General features: G+C 50.0%; 2 protein-coding genes across 3 annotated transcripts in view; one reads left to right on the top strand and one right to left on the bottom strand.

Moving 5' to 3' along the window:
- The window catches only part of LOC121003178 (SEC23 interacting protein), a 52038-nt gene extending 45686 nt beyond the window's left edge, over positions 1 to 6352 (bottom strand). Inside the window, exons 1-3 of one of the 2 annotated variants that reach the window (XM_040434814.1) lie at positions 6189 to 6352; positions 1512 to 1897; positions 1344 to 1442 (exon numbers count right to left, since the gene is read on the bottom strand). In XM_040434814.1, the coding sequence (XP_040290748.1) occupies positions 1344 to 1442; positions 1512 to 1897; positions 6189 to 6300 (597 nt within the window). In that variant the 5' untranslated portion in view covers positions 6301 to 6352. Of the gene's footprint in view, positions 1 to 1343; positions 1898 to 6188 lie in introns of both variants that reach the window. The other variant, XM_040434813.1, reaches the window with a different exon arrangement.
- A 237-nt stretch (positions 6353 to 6589) lies between these two features.
- Positions 6590 to 18189, top strand: part of LOC121004788 (minichromosome maintenance complex binding protein) — a 119192-nt gene continuing 107592 nt past the window's right edge. The window contains exons 1-4 of the mRNA XM_040437148.1: positions 6590 to 6780; positions 10169 to 10251; positions 15271 to 15411; positions 15576 to 15617. Coding sequence (XP_040293082.1) covers positions 6696 to 6780; positions 10169 to 10251; positions 15271 to 15411; positions 15576 to 15617 — 351 coding nt within the window. The 5' untranslated portion in view covers positions 6590 to 6695. The remainder of the gene's footprint in view (positions 6781 to 10168; positions 10252 to 15270; positions 15412 to 15575; positions 15618 to 18189) is intronic.

The following is an 18189-nucleotide window of genomic DNA, read 5'->3' on the forward strand; positions in this document are numbered from 1 at the left end:
GGGATGGCACCGTTTAGGGGAGGGGGGGGGGATCTGGGGATGGCACCGTTTAGGGGAGGAGGGGGATCTGGGGATGGCACCGTTTAGGGGACGGGGGGGGATCTGGGGATGGCACCGTTTAGGGGACGGGGGGGATCTGGGGATGGCACCGTTTAGGGGACGGGGGGGGGTCTGGGGATGGCACCGTTTAGGGGACGGGGGGGGGATCTGGGGATGGCACCGTTTAGGGGACGGGGGGGGATCTGGGGATGGCACCGTTTAGGGGACGGGGGGGGATCTGGGGATGGCACCGTTTAGGGGACGGGGGGGATCTGGGGATGGCACCGTTTAGGGGACGGGGGGGATCTGGGGATGGCACCGTTTAGGGGACGGGGGGGATCTGGGGATGGCACCGTTTAGGGGACGGGGGGGATCTGGGGATGGCACCGTTTAGGGGACGGGGGGGATCTGGGGATGGCACCGTTTAGGGGACGGGGGGGATCTGGGGATGGCACCGTTTAGGGGACGGGGGGGATCTGGGGATGGCACCGTTTAGGGGACGGGGGGGATCTGGGGATGGCACCGTTTAGGGGACGGGGGGGATCTGGGGATGGCACCGTTTAGGGGACGGGGGGGATCTGGGGATGGCACCGTTTAGGGGAGGGGGGGGATCTGGGGAAGGCACCGTTTAGGGGACGGGGGGGGATCTGTGGATGGCACCGTTTAGGGGACGGGAGGGGATCTGGGGATGGCACTGTTTAGGGGAGGGGGGGGGATCTGTGGATGGCACCATTTAGGGGAGGGGGATCAGCTCCCTGCTGTTGTGTGCACAAAGCACAGGGCAGAAGGGAGAGTGTAAAGTCCTATTCACCCTGATAGAGCTCTGTTAGGGTGAATATGACAAGGGTTCTACGTTCTAGCCCTTAAGGAGACTAATAGTTATTAAATAAAAAGTGAAAAAAAAGTTTAAACACCCCCCCAAATATAGAAAACAATATATCGCATATCGCACATGCTTAAAATTCTATCGCAATATAGATTTTAGGCCATATCGCCCACCCCTACTTGTAATGTAATATACTTTAATTACTGAAATCGCCCAATTCTATTAGAAAAATGGCTGTAAAGTGGCTCAATCACTGCCTTTACACATTACACTTTAAAGAGATCCCCCCACCTTAGACCCCCGCTGCACCGAGCCGAGACGGTGGGGCTCTCTAGGCAAGTCTACCAGCCAAGCAACGTGCAGCCTCCTGGACGGGTGGAACAAGGGCCCCATAATATGACATCTCTGGCCTATCCTGGAGGTCCCCCCACACGGCATAACTAATGTATACGGGGCGGTAAAGGCAGAGGAAACTTACAGGAGGCAGGGAGGCTGAAGAACTGTGGTACAATGGAGGAGGCCCCGACGCCACCTGGAAGGCCTGGCTGGTGTGGCCCCCTGTGGTATCCGGCTGCAGCTGTGGAGGAGTCCGGTAGGGATAGGCCCGGCTGCTCTGTATGTTATGGCGGTAAGGGTTATAGCTTGCCTGAGAAGAGACGGGGGGCGGTGGTGCCAGGTTCACGCTTGGAGGAGGGCACATCTGTGTGTTTGGAGGGAAACCCCCAGCGGAGTCACTGGAAACTGACGGAGGATTGGTGGGAAATGGAGATGAGGTCCTGGGTGGAGCCACGATGTTCTGTCCATTCTGAACTGCAGGGGGCAGCGGCACAGACACTGGGGTCTTAGGGAAAGCATTAGCACCTGGCAACTGAGAAGCTGTGGTGACCAAGGGTTGCCCTATGCTGGCAAATGGGTCACTGCTGGTGGTGAGACTTGAGGTTTGGGAAAAGTAGCTGAAGGTTTGTGGAGGGTTAATGGTACTAGCAGTCTGCCCCAGAAAGCTGTCCTCCTCTCCAACCTCCGCCGACTCATCTGTAGGAGAGAGAAACCAGAGATCAGCAGCCGACCACCGCACATGAACAGCTCTGCCTGCCTCACCGACAGTGGGAAACCCCAGCACATCCAGGAGCACCGCTCAGCAGCCGACCACCACACATGAACAGCTCTGCCTGCCTCACCGACAGTGGGAAACCCCAGCACATCCAGGGGCACCGCTCCGCAGCCGACCACCGCACATGAACAGCTCTGCCTGCCTCACCGACAGTGGGAAACCCCAGCACATCCAGGAGCACCGCTCAGCAGCCGACCACCGCACATGAACAGCTCTGCCTGCCTCACCGACAGTGGGAAACCCCAGCACATCCAGGGGCACCGCTCAGCAGCCGACCACCACACATGAACAGCTCTGCCTCACCGACAGCGGGAAACCCCAGCACATCCAGGGGCACCGCTCCGCAGCCGACCACCGCACATGAACAGCTCTGCCTGCCTCACTGACAGCGGGAAACCCCAGCACATCCGGAAGCACCGCTCAGCAGCCGACCACCACACATGAACAGCTCTGCCTGCCTCACCGACAGCAGGAAACCCCAGCACATCCAGGGGCACCGCTCCGCAGCCGACCACCGCACATGAACAGCTCTGCCTGCCTCACTGACAGCGGGAAACCCCAGCACATCCGGAAGCACCGCTCAGCAGCCGACCACCACACATGAACAGCTCTGCCTGCCTCACCGACAGCAGGAAACCCCAGCACATCCAGGAGCACCGCTCAGCAGCAGACCACCACACAGGAACAGCTCTGCCTGCCTCACCGACAGCGGGAAACCCCAGCACATCCAGGAGCACCACTCAGCAGCCGACCACCACACAGGAACAGCTCTGCCTGCCTCACCGACAGCGGGAATCCCCAGCACATCCAGGGGCACCGCTCAGCAGCCGACCACCACACAGGAACAGCTCTGCCTGCCTCACCGACAGCGGGATTCCCCAGCACATCCAGGGGCACCGCTCAGCAGCCGACCACCACACATGAACAGCTCTGCCTGCCTCACCGACAGCAGGAAACCCCAGCACATCCAGGAGCACCGCTCAGCAGCCGACCACCACACAGGAACAGCTCTGCCTGCCTCACCGACAGCAGGAAACCCCAGCACATCCAGGGGCACCGCTCAGCAGCCGACCACCACACATGAACAGCTCTGCCTGCCTCACCGACAGTGGGAAACCCCAGCACATCCAGGGGCACCGCTCCGCAGCCGACCACCACACATGAACAGCTCTGCCTGCCTCACTGACAGCGGGAAACCCCAGCACATCCAGGAGCACCGCTCAGCAGCCGACCACCACACATGAACAGCTCTGCCTGCCTCACCGACAGCGGGAATCCCCAGCACATCCAGGGGCACCGCTCAGCAGCCGACCACCACACATGAACAGCTCTGCCTGCCTCACTGACAGCAGGAAACCCCAGCACATCCAGGAGCACCGCTCAGCAGCCGACCACCACACAGGAACAGCTCTGCCTGCCTCACTGACAGCAGAAAAACCACTGACAGCCACCTCAACCACTATCGGCCCCGACCCCCGCCAATTCAAGCCCCCATCATAGCCAAACTAGCCACCGTGGGGACCTACTAAAAGGAATGACAGAGTGGAATGCCCATAGAGAATAATGGACCGGAGTGGAATGGACATGTAATATTTGAATGAGAGACAAAACCATTTGACATCTCTAATAAATATTTAGCAGACATACTCTCCAAACTTGGTGGGATTATTTTAAATTAAGATTAAGTGGGATTATCATTGGGTTTTATGCAATGACAAGAGGAAGGACAGAATGGAATGCCCATAGAGAATAACGGAGCGGAGTGGGATGCCCATAGAGAATAACGGAGCGGAGTGGGATGCCCATAGAGAATAACGGAGCGGAGTGGGATGCCCATAGAGAATAACGGAGCGGAGTGGGATGCCCATAGAGAATAACGGAGCGGAGTGGGATGCCCATAGAGAATAACGGACCCGAGTGGGATGCCCATAGAGAATAACGGAGCGGAGTGGGATGCCCATAGAGAATAACGGACCCGAGTGGGATGCCCATAGAGAATAACGGAGCGGAGTGGGATGCCCATAGAGAATAACGGACCGGAGTGGGATGCCCATAGAGAATAACGGAGCGGAGTGGGATGCCCATAGAGAATAACGGACCCGAGTGGGATGCCCATAGAGAATAACGGAGCGGAGTGGGATGCCCATAGAGATTAACGGACCCGAGTGGGATGCCCATAGAGAATAACGGACCCGAGTGGGATGCCCATAGAGAATAACGGAGCGGAGTGGGATGCCCATAGAGAATAACGGAGCGGAGTGGGATGCCCATAGAGAATAGCGGAGCGGAGTGGGATGCCCATAGAGAATAACGGAGCGGAGTGGGATGCCCATAGAGAATAACGGAGCGGAGTGGGATGCCCATAGAGAATAACGGAGCGGAGTGGGATGCCCATAGAGAATAACGGAGCGGAGTGGGATGCCCATAGAGAATAACGGAGCGGAGTGGGATGCCCATAGAGAATAACGGAGCGGAGTGGGATGCCCATAGAGAATAACGGAGCGGAGTGGGATGCCCATAGAGAATAACGGACCCGAGTGGGATGCCCATAGAGAATAACGGAGCGGAGTGGGATGCCCATAGAGAATAGCGGAGCGGAGTGGGATGCCCATAGAGAATAACGGAGCGGAGTGGGATGCCCATAGAGAATAACGGAGCGGAGTGGGATGCCCATAGAGAATAACGGAGCGGAGTGGGATGCCCATAGAGAATAACGGAGCGGAGTGGGATGCCCATAGAGAATAACGGAGCGGAGTGGGATGCCCATAGAGAATAACGGAGCGGAGTGGGATGCCCATAGAGAATAACGGAGCGGAGTGGGATGCCCATAGAGAATAACGGAGCGGAGTGGGATGCCCATAGAGAATAACGGAGCGGAGTGGGATGCCCATAGAGAATAACGGACCCGAGTGGGATGCCCATAGAGAATAACGGACCCGAGTGGGATGCCCATAGAGAATAACGGAGCGGAGTGGGATGCCCATAGAGAATAACGGAGCGGAGTGGGATGCCCATAGAGAATAGCGGAGCGGAGTGGGATGCCCATAGAGAATAACGGAGCGGAGTGGGATGCCCATAGAGAATAACGGAGCGGAGTGGGATGCCCATAGAGAATAACGGAGCGGAGTGGGATGCCCATAGAGAATAACACTCCGCTACGTTCTTCTCTATGGGCATCCCACTCTGCTACGTTCTTCTCTATGGGCATCCCGCTCCGCTCTTCTCTATGGGCATCCCGCTCCGCTCTTCTCTATGGGCATCCCGCTCCGCTCTTCTCTATGGGCATCCCGCTCCGCTCTTCTCTATGGGCATCCCGCTCCGCTCTTCTCTATGGGCATCCCGCTCCGCTCTTCTCTATGGGCATCCCGCTCCGCTCTTCTCTATGGGCATCCCGCTCCGCTCTTCTCTATGGGCATCCCGCTCCGCTCTTCTCTATGGGCATCCCGCTCCGCTCTTCTCTATGGGCATCCCGCTCCGCTCTTCTCTATGGGCATCCCGCTCCGCTCTTCTCTATGGGCATCCCGCTCCGCTCTTCTCTATGGGCATCCCGCTCCGCTCTTCTCTATGGGCATCCCGCTCCGTTACTCTCTATGGGCATCCCACTCCGCTCCGTTATTCTCTATGGGCATCCCACTCCGCTCCGTTATTCTCTATGGGCATCCCACTCCGCTCCGTTATTCTCTATGGGCATCCCACTCCGCTCCGTTATTCTCTATGGGCATCCCACTCCGCTCCGTTATTCTCTATGGGCATCCCACTCCGCTCCGTTATTCTCTATGGGCATCCCACTCCGCTCCGTTATTCTCTATGGGCATCCCACTCCGCTCCGTTATTCTCTATGGGCATCCCACTCCGCTCCGTTATTCTCTATGGGCATCCCACTCCGCTCCGTTATTCTCTATGGGCATCCCACTCCGCTCCGTTATTCTCTATGGGCATCCCACTCCGCTCCATTATTCTCTATGGGCATCCCACTCCGCTCCGTTACTCTCTATGGGCATCCCACTCCGGTCCATTACTCTCTATGGGCATCCCACTCTGTCATTCCTTTTAGTAGGTCCCCCACCGTGGCCCCTGCCACCCAGGCCGCCTCAAGCACTGGGGCTCCTGCCTCTAACCCTATGGTATTCTCCACTGATCCCACCACTGGAATCACTACTACCCCATCATCTCCATGGTAATTGCTGCCCTCGGAGCCCGGGCTATACTCACCAGAAGACAAGGGCCCGGGGCGGCTGACAGGAATGAAGGGCACGGAGAAGCTGAGCTCGGAGGGGGAGAACAGGAGGTTCCTATTCGCCCCACTCGTCCTGTTTTCGGCCATGACTACTCAGAAACTCCACGTCCCCGAGCCGGAATTCAGCAGACTGACAGCGAATTGACCAATCACAGCGCCTCCCATACCACTTGTCCCGCCTTCCCAACAGCATCAGCCAATGAAAGACACGGGCCGACCTCAGCTTGACGTTACTGATAGGTGCTTTCCTAGCCAATCAGATTCTTCCCCGCACTCATTTTCCCGCCCATACAGCGCAGCACCCAATCTGCTTCTAGATGGCGTTCCATGTGATCGAAGACTTTAATGTCATGTGATAGCGTACTGCCATCCGCAACATGGCGGCCTGTGCTAGTTCTTCCGCCAGTCTGGGAGCCCACGCCTTTTTAGGATGACCACATTTTCCCGCCAAAGCCTCTGTAGTTTTCTAGTCTGAGAGTAACATGCTTCACTCCGCCGAGATGAGTGCTCCCCCCGGGACCCGTGACTGGATGAGCCGGCCTCTCAGTCTGGTGCAGGCGGTGTTCGGTAAGTGGACCATGCCCCTGACGGTTCTCTGCCTGAATGTAAATGTACTAGGTATGCTCCGACTGTGACTAGACTACGACCGCTCCGACTGTGACGACACTACAACCCCTCCGACTGTGACGACACTATGACCGCTCCGACTGTGACTAGACTACGACCGCTGCGCCTGACTGTGACGACACTACGACCGCTCCGACTGTGACTAGACTGCGACCGCTGCGCCCGACTGTGACGACACTACGACCGCTCCGACTGTGACGACACTACGACCGCTCCGACTGTGACTAGACTGCGACCGCTGCGCCCGACTGTGACGACACTACAACCGCTCCGACTGTGACGACACTACAACCCCTCCGACTGTGACTAGACTACGACCGCTCCGACTGTGACTAGACTGCGACCGCTGCGCCCGACTGTGACGACACTACAACCGCTCCGACTGTGACGACACTACAACCCCTCCGACTGTGACTAGACTACGACCGCTCCGACTGTGACTAGACTGCGACCGCTGCGCCCGACTGTGACGACACTACAACCGCTCCGACTGTGACGACACTACAACCCCTCCGACTGTGACGACACTACAACCGCTCCGACTGTGACTAGACTACGACCGCTGCGCCCGACTGTGACTAGACTACAACCCCTCCGACTGTGACGACACTACAACCGCTCCGACTGTGACTAGACTACGACCGCTGCGCCTGACTGTGACTAGACTACGACCGCTGCGCCTGACTGTGACTAGACTACGACCGCTGCGCCTGACTGTGACTAGACTACGACCGCTGCGCCTGACTGTGACTAGACTACGACCGCTGCGCCCGACTGTGACTAGACTACGACCGCTGCGCCCGACTGTGACTAGACTACGACCGCTGCGCCCGACTGTGACTAGACTACGACCGCTGCGCCCGACTGTGACTAGACTACGACCGCTGCGCCCGACTGTGACTAGACTACGACCGCTGCGCCCGACTGTGACTAGACTACGACCGCTGCGCCCGACTGTGACTAGACTACGACCGCTGCGCCCGACTGTGACTAGACTACGACCGCTGCGCCCGACTGTGACTAGACTACGACCGCTGCGCCCGACTGTGACTAGACTACGACCGCTGCGCCCGACTGTGACTAGACTACGACCGCTGCGCCCGACTGTGACTAGACTACGACCGCTGCGCCCGACTGTGACTAGACTACGACCGCTGCGCCCGACTGTGACTAGACTACGACCGCTGCGCCCGACTGTGACTAGACTACGACCGCTGCGCCCGACTGTGACTAGACTACGACCGCTGCGCCCGACTGTGACTAGACTACGACCGCTGCGCCCGACTGTGACTAGACTACGACCGCTGCGCCCGACTGTGACTAGACTACGACCGCTGCGCCCGACTGTGACTAGACTACGACCGCTGCGCCCGACTGTGACTAGACTACGACCGCTGCGCCCGACTGTGACTAGACTACGACCGCTGCGCCCGACTGTGACTAGACTACGACCGCTGCGCCCGACTGTGACTAGACTACGACCGCTGCGCCCGACTGTGACTAGACTACGACCGCTGCGCCCGACTGTGACTAGACTACGACCGCTGCGCCCGACTGTGACTAGACTACGACCGCTGCGCCCGACTGTGACTAGACTACGACCGCTGCGCCCGACTGTGACTAGACTACGACCGCTGCGCCCGACTGTGACTAGACTACGACCGCTGCGCCCGACTGTGACTAGACTACGACCGCTGCGCCCGACTGTGACTAGACTACGACCGCTGCGCCCGACTGTGACTAGACTACGACCGCTGCGCCCGACTGTGACTAGACTACGACCGCTGCGCCCGACTGTGACTAGACTACGACCGCTGCGCCCGACTGTGACTAGACTACGACCGCTGCGCCCGACTGTGACTAGACTACGACCGCTGCGCCCGACTGTGACTAGACTACGACCGCTGCGCCCGACTGTGACTAGACTACGACCGCTGCGCCCGACTGTGACTAGACTACGACCGCTGCGCCCGACTGTGACTAGACTACGACCGCTGCGCCCGACTGTGACTAGACTACGACCGCTGCGCCCGACTGTGACTAGACTACGACCGCTGCGCCCGACTGTGACTAGACTACGACCGCTGCGCCCGACTGTGACTAGACTACGACCGCTGCGCCCGACTGTGACTAGACTACGACCGCTGCGCCCGACTGTGACTAGACTACGACCGCTGCGCCCGACTGTGACTAGACTACGACCGCTGCGCCCGACTGTGACTAGACTACGACCGCTGCGCCCGACTGTGACTAGACTACGACCGCTGCGCCCGACTGTGACTAGACTACGACCGCTGCGCCCGACTGTGACTAGACTACGACCGCTGCGCCCGACTGTGACTAGACTACGACCGCTGCGCCCGACTGTGACTAGACTACGACCGCTGCGCCCGACTGTGACTAGACTACGACCGCTGCGCCCGACTGTGACTAGACTACGACCGCTGCGCCCGACTGTGACTAGACTACGACCGCTGCGCCCGACTGTGACTAGACTACGACCGCTGCGCCCGACTGTGACTAGACTACGACCGCTGCGCCCGACTGTGACTAGACTACGACCGCTGCGCCCGACTGTGACTAGACTACGACCGCTGCGCCCGACTGTGACTAGACTACGACCGCTGCGCCCGACTGTGACTAGACTACGACCGCTGCGCCCGACTGTGACTAGACTACGACCGCTGCGCCCGACTGTGACTAGACTACGACCGCTGCGCCCGACTGTGACTAGACTACGACCGCTGCGCCCGACTGTGACTAGACTACGACCGCTGCGCCCGACTGTGACTAGACTACGACCGCTGCGCCCGACTGTGACTAGACTACGACCGCTGCGCCCGACTGTGACTAGACTACGACCGCTGCGCCCGACTGTGACTAGACTACGACCGCTGCGCCCGACTGTGACTAGACTACGACCGCTGCGCCCGACTGTGACTAGACTACGACCGCTGCGCCCGACTGTGACTAGACTACGACCGCTGCGCCCGACTGTGACTAGACTACGACCGCTGCGCCCGACTGTGACTAGACTACGACCGCTGCGCCCGACTGTGACTAGACTACGACCGCTGCGCCCGACTGTGACTAGACTACGACCGCTGCGCCCGACTGTGACTAGACTACGACCGCTGCGCCCGACTGTGACTAGACTACGACCGCTGCGCCCGACTGTGACTAGACTACGACCGCTGCGCCCGACTGTGACTAGACTACGACCGCTGCGCCCGACTGTGACTAGACTACGACCGCTGCGCCCGACTGTGACTCTGCCACGACCGCTCTGCCTGCGCCTGACTACACCTTAATATTAATCTCTCTGCAGCTCAGAATGAGACGTCTCCAGATTGGGAGAAGAAGGTCACCGACTACTTTCATGAGAAGCTACAGAACAAGCAGTGCAGCCGGGTGAGTTATAAGAAGGGCGGCTGATAAGCAGATGAGGGCTCATCCACATGACCGGTCCGCAAAAAATACATGACTTCAGCTGCCTCATAATAGAGCAGTGCTATCCTTGTCCGTAATGCTACATGTTATATATAATTTTTTTTTTTTGGGGCGGAACGGAAATACGAAAACAGAATCACACAGAGAAACTTCCAGTTTTAAAATTTTTGTTGGGATCCATTGAAATGAATGGTTCTGAATACGGTCCAATAAAAACCCCGGAACGGACACGGAAAAAAAATACATTCATGTGATGAGCCCTAACAGGCAGATAGTATTCCCCTCCCCGGCCCTGTATAGATCCATTATACACAGGGATCTCTCATATAATCTATAGATCCATTATACACAGTGATCTCTCCTATATTCTATAGATCCATTATACACAGTGATCTCTCCTATATTCTATAGATCCATTATACACAGTGATCTCTCATATATTCTATAGATACATTATACACAGTGATCTCTCATATATTCTATAGATCCATTATACACAGTGATCTCTCATATATTCTATAGATCCATTATACACAGTGATCTCTCATATATTCTATAGATACATTATACACAGTGATCTCTCATATATTCTATAGATACATTATACACAGTGATCTCTCATATATTCTATAGATACATTATACACAGTGATCTCTCATATATTCTATAGATACATTATACACAGTGATCTCTCATATATTCTATAGATCCATTATACACAGTGATCTCTCATATATTCTATAGATACATTATACACAGTGATCTCTCATATATTCTATAGATACATTATACACAGTGATCTCTCATATATTCTATAGATCCATTATACACAGTGATCTCTCATATATTCTATAGATACATTATACACAGTGATCTCTCATATATTCTATAGATACATTATACACAGTGATCTCTCATATATTCTATAGATACATTACACAGTGATCTCTAATATATTCTATAGATACATTATACACAGTGATCTCTCATATATTCTATAGATCATTATACACAGTGATCTCTCATATATTCTATAGATCCATTATACACAGTGATCTCTCATATATTCTATAGATCCATTATACACAGTGATCTCTCATATATTCTATAGATACATTATACACACAGTGATCTCTCATATATTCTATAGATACATTATACACAGTGATCTCTCATATATTCTATAGATCCATTATACACAGTGATCTCTCATATATTCTATAGATCCATTATACACAGTGATCTCTCCTATATTCTATAGATCCATTATACACAGTGATCTCTCATATATTCTATAGATCCATTATACACAGTGATCTCTCCTATATTCTATAGATACATTATACACAGTGATCTCTCATATATTCTATAGATACATTATACACAGTGATCTCTCATATAATCTATAGATACATTATACACAGTGATCTCTCATATATTCTATAGATCATTATACACAGTGATCTCTCATATATTCTATAGATCCATTATACACAGTGATCTCTCATGTATTCTATAGATACATTATACACAGTGATCTCTCATATATTCTATAGATACATTATACACAGTGATCTCTCATATATTCTATAGATCCATTATACACAGAGATCTCTCATATATTCTATAGATACATTATACACAGTGATCTCCCATATATTCTATAGATCCATTATACACAGTGATCTCTCATATATTCTATAGATACATTACACACAGTGATCTCTCATATATTCTATAGATACATTATACACAGTGATCTCTCATGTATTCTATAGATACATTATACACAGTGATCTCTCATGTATTCTATAGATACATTATACACAGTGATCTCTCATATATTCTATAGATACATTATACAGAGTGATCTCTCATATATTCTATAGATACATTATACACAGTGATCTCTCATATATTCTATAGATACATTATACACAGTGATCTCTCATGTATTCTATAGATACATTATACACAGTGATCTCTCATGTATTCTATAGATACATTATACACAGTGATCTCTCATATATTCTATAGATACATTATACAGAGTGATCTCTCATATATTCTATAGATACATTATACACAGTGATCTCTCATATATTCTATAGATACATTATACACAGTGATCTCTCATATATTCTATAGATCCATTATACACAGTGATTTCTCATATATTCTATAGATACATTATACACAGTGATCTCTCATATATTCTATAGATACATTATACACAGTGATCTCTCATATATTCTATAGATACATTATACACAGTGATCTCTCATATATTCTATAGATACATTATACACAGTGATCTCTCATATATTCTATAGATACATTATACACAGTGATCTCTCATATATTCTATAGATCCATTATACACAGTGATCTCTCATATATTCTATAGATCCATTATACACAGTGATCTCTCATATATATTCTATAGATACATTATATACAGTGATCTCTTATATATTCTATAGATACATTATACACAGTGATCTCTCATATATTCTATAGATACATTATACACAGTGATCTCTCATATATTCTATAGATACATTATACACAGTGATCTCTCATATATTCTATAGATACATTATACAGAGTGATCTCTCATATATTCTATAGATCCATTATACACAGTGATCTCTCATATATTCTATAGATACATTATACACAGTGATCTCTCATATATTCTATAGATCCATTATACACAGTGATTTCTCATATATTCTATAGATACATTATACACAGTGATCTCTCATATATTCTATAGATACATTATACACAGGGATCTCTCATATATTCTATAGATACATTATACACAGTGATCTCTTATATATTCTATAGATCCATTATACACAGTGATCTCTCATATATTCTATAGATACATTATACACAGTGATCTCTTATATATTCTATAGATACATTATACACAGTGATCTCTCATATATTCTATAGATACATTATACAGAGTGATCTCTCATATATTCTATAGATCCATTATACACAGTGATCTCTCATATATTCTATAGATACATTATACACAGTGATCTCTCATATATTCTATAGATCCATTATACACTGATTTCTCATATATTCTATAGATCCATTATACACAGTGATTTCTCATATATTCTATAGATACATTATACAGAGTGATCTCTCATATATTCTATAGATCCATTATACACAGTGATCTCTCATATATTCTATAGATACATTATACACAGTGATCTCTTATATATTCTATAGATACATTATACACAGTGATCTCTCATATATTCTATAGATACATTATACAGAGTGATCTCTCATATATTCTATAGATCCATTATACACAGTGATCTCTCATATATTCTATAGATACATTATACACAGTGATCTCTTATATATTCTATAGATACATTATACACAGTGATCTCTCATATATTCTATAGATCCATTATACACAGTGATTTCTCATATATTCTATAGATCCATTATACACAGTGATTTCTCATATATTCTATAGATACATTATACACAGTGATCTCTCATATATTCTATAGATACATTATACACAGTGATCTCTCATATATTCTATAGATCCATTATACACAGTGATTTCTCATATATTCTATAGATCCATTATACACAGTGATTTCTCATATATTCTATAGATACATTATACACAGTGATCTCTCATATATTCTATAGATACATTATACACAGTGATCTCTCATATATTCTATAGATACATTATACAGAGTGATCTCTCATATATTCTATAGATCCATTATACACAGTGATCTCTCATATATTCTATAGATCCATTATACACAGGGATCTCTCATATATCCTATAGATACATTATACACAGTGATCTCTTATATATTCTATAGATACATTATACACAGGGATCTCTCATATATTCTATAGATACATTATACACAGGGATCTCTCATATATTCTATAGATACATTATACACAGTGATCTCTTATATATTCTATAGATCCATTATACACAGTGATCTCTCATATATTCTATAGATACATTATACACAGTGATCTCTTATATATTCTATAGATACATTATACACAGTGATCTCTCATATATTCTATAGATACATTATACAGAGTGATCTCTCATATATTCTATAGATCCATTATACACAGTGATCTCTCATATATTCTATAGATACATTATACACAGTGATCTCTTATATATTCTATAGATACATTATACACAGTGATCTCTCATATATTCTATAGATACATTATACACAGTGATCTCTCATATATTCTATAGATCCATTATACACAGTGATTTCTCATATATTCTATAGATCCATTATACACAGTGATTTCTCATATATTCTATAGATACATTATACACAGTGATCTCTTATATATTCTATAGATACATTATACACAGTGATCTCTTATATATTCTATAGATACATTATACACAGTGATCTCTCATATATTCTATATATACATTATACACAGTGATCTCTCATATATTCTATAGATACATTATACACAGTGATCTCTCCTATATTCTATAGATCCATTATACACAGTGATCTCTCATATATTCTATAGATACATTATACACAGTGATCTCTCATATATTCTATAGATACATTATACACAGTGATCTCTCATATATTCTATAGATCCATTATACACAGTGATCTCTCATATATCCTATAGATACATTATACACAGAGATCTCTCATATATTCTATAGATCCATTATACACAGTGATCTCTCATATATTCTATAGATCATTATACACAGTGATCTCTCATATATTCTATAGATCATTATACACAGTGATCTCTCATATATTCTATAGATACATTATACACAGTGATCTCTCATATATTCTATAGATACATTATACACAGTGATCTCTCATATATTGTATAACCCACCTCTCAGTGTTGCTGGTACTTGTGGTTCCTCATGCCCCTGATCTTTTCCCACAGGTCCCCAGCCTGAACGACTCCCCCCTTCATTACCTGAAGCCGGGGGGCCTGGTCCGCTTCCGCTGTATGATCCAGGACATGTTTGATCCTGAGTTTTACATGGGCATCTATGAGACTGTCCATCTTGACACCGGTGCCCGGGTGAGTGATGTTCGGGGCCTGTGGTACGGGGTGGGGTGGGGGGTATTTGGGGTCCCAGCTGTTCAGTAATGGGGGCAGACTGAGCAGCGTCTGTCAGTGCGGGGGTCTGAAAGCAGAGTCTTGCGGTGCGACCACATTGTAACCCCTTGTGCTTCTATCTCTAGGCCCTGCACCTCGGGAAGTATAGAGATGTGGCGGATTGTACGGTAAGTACCGCACATACTGCCGACATGTAAAGTCCATGTTCCCAATGCTACACATGACGTGTGCTGAGCCCTGCATGCAGTTTGTAAAAAAGCCATTGATAACTGGAGTTGTAGTCGTTAGTTTGTTTTATTCAAGGGTTTGAAGTGGTGGCAATGATGGGAGTTGCAGTGTTGCTGGCGCCATTCACTTAGTCTGCAGTGTTATACTGTGTACATGGAACACGTAACCCGATGTACTTATCCCCTGTAAATAGAGGACTACAACTCCTCCTCTCCTCTGTTCCTAGAAGGCACTTTCCGCTCATGAATGCAGGACTCTGTTCACACTGTGCTCCGGAGAAGGACCGCAGACCGGCCAATAGTGATCCAGCAAGGGAGACGCTTCTCCGGCTCTCCTCCAGTAAAACATGTAATAACACCATTTTTCCCAACGCCTCCACAGCGGCACGGACTATTAGGAGATTACCCTGCCTCCCTAGGGACAGGAAACACTTTGACTGGCCCCTCCACTTACCTGCTCCAGTTGTTTGCTGTCTCTTGGTGTGGAGATCTCCTGTAGGTGCGTGCCTATGGAGTCTTGTCAGGACGCCCAGCCTGTTCTTCTCCAGTTTTAAAAGAAGGCTGGATAGTGAGGGGGCTTCAGGTGCAGCCCGTCCTACTCCTGGGCATAAGTCCTCCAGTGGAGGCTGGATAGTGAGCAGGGCTTCAGGTGCAGCCCGTCCTACTCTTGGGCATAAGTCCTCCAGTGGAGGCTGGATAGTGAGCGGGGCTTCCGGTGCAGCCCGTCCTACTCCTGGGCATAAGTCCTCCAGTGGAGGCTGGATAGTGAGCGGGGCTTCAGGTGCAGCCCGTCCTACTCCTGGGCATAAGTCCTCCAGTGGAGGCTGGATAGTGAGCGGGGCTTCAGGTGCAGCCCGTCCTACTCCTGGGCATAAGTCCTCCAGTGGAGGCTGGATAGTGAGCGGGGCTTCTGGTGCAGCCCGTCCTACTCCTGGGCATAAGTCCTCCAGTGGAGGCTGGATAGTGAGCGGGGCTTCCGGTGCAGCCCGTCCTACTCTTAGGCATAAGTCCTCCAGTGGAGGCTGGATAGTGAGCGGGGCTTCCGGTGCAGCCCGTCCTACTCCTGGGCATAAGTCCTCCAGTGGAGGCTGGATAGTGAGCGGGGCTTCAGGTGCAGCCCGTCCTACTCCTGGGCATAAGTCCTCCAGTGGAGGCTGGATAGTGAGCGGGGCTTCCGGTGCAGCCCGTCCTACTCCTGGGCATAAGTCCTCCAGTGGAGGCTGGATAGTGAGCGGGGCTTCCGGTGCAGCCCGTCCTACTCCTGGGCATAAGTCCTCCAGTGGAGGCTGGATAGTGAGCGGGGCTTCTGGTGCAGCCCGTCCTACTCCTGGGCATAAGTCCTCCAGTGGAGGCTGGATAGTGAGCGGGGCTTCTGGTGCAGCCCTTCCTACTCTTAGGCATAAGTCCTCCAGTGGAGGCAGCGTCCGTGCAAAATCTCACAAGAGGATGCCAGGTCACATGAGCGGAGGTAGATGGGATCTCGGTGGGTTTGAGATCTGAGTGCTTCCGGGCCGGCCCTTAATCCGAGGCAACCAGCTGTTTAACAACTGGAAGGAGATTTTCTGGCCATCTTCTTTTCTTGGCTTCAGGATGTCAGGACCACGTGAGTCAGACGCCATGCGGAAGTCTGCAGACCCGGTGAGTCCTCCTCCCCTGTTTGCTCACTTATTGAAGGTGATATAATTTAATACACCAGTCGGTGGTGGGGTTTCCTCCGGATTATGTTTGGTATACCCTTAGGTCAGGGAAACTGAAAAGGCGGCTGAAGGATCTCGGCGCACTAAAGTGTTCCATATGCATGAAACGTCTACCTCCTGGATATAAGAAGCCTCCTGGATAAACTAATATCTGGAGTCGCCATCTCTATTAGACAATATCAGATCTATAATCAAGGAGGAAGCAAGCAGCGCAGTGGATTGCAAGATGGCGTCCATGTGTCAAAAACCTTCCACCTCTACTGGCATGTTCTCCACTTCCTCTGAAATGGACTCAAGACGAGGATTGTGCTGAAGGGGAAATGAACTCTGATTCCTCGGAAGATGAGACGGGTCGTCCGCTCTGCTTTATTGCGGAAACGGATGCTTTGCTAAAGGCCATCTGAGCGACCTTCATCTTAGAGGATTCTAAGCGGCCGGAGTCAGTCCAGGACCAAAGGATTGGGGAAAGCCATACCGTGTTCATTCTCCACAGAAAGAGTGGGCGACCCAGGGAAAGAACCAGGGGTCTCCAGAATTTTCAAGAGAAAATATCCTCTCTCAGAAGATGCCACCCTCTGGGATAAATGCCCTAAGGTAGATGCACCCGTGGCAAAAATAACAAAGAAATCTGCCCTCCCCTTGGAGAATGTTGGTCTCCTTCGAGATCTGATGGATTAGAGTGAAGCAGCCACTTACACTGCGTGATCTATGTCCATCGGGATCAGTCAGATGGAGGAGCATTTAGTAGCAGGAACCCCAAGAGAAGATATTATGTCCCTGCCTATGTTAAATCAAGCAGCAGACGCCTCTGCGGA

The sequence above is a fragment of the Bufo bufo genome, chromosome 6 (genome assembly GCF_905171765.1).
Source record: "Bufo bufo chromosome 6, aBufBuf1.1, whole genome shotgun sequence".
Taxonomy (NCBI): domain Eukaryota; kingdom Metazoa; phylum Chordata; class Amphibia; order Anura; family Bufonidae; genus Bufo; species Bufo bufo.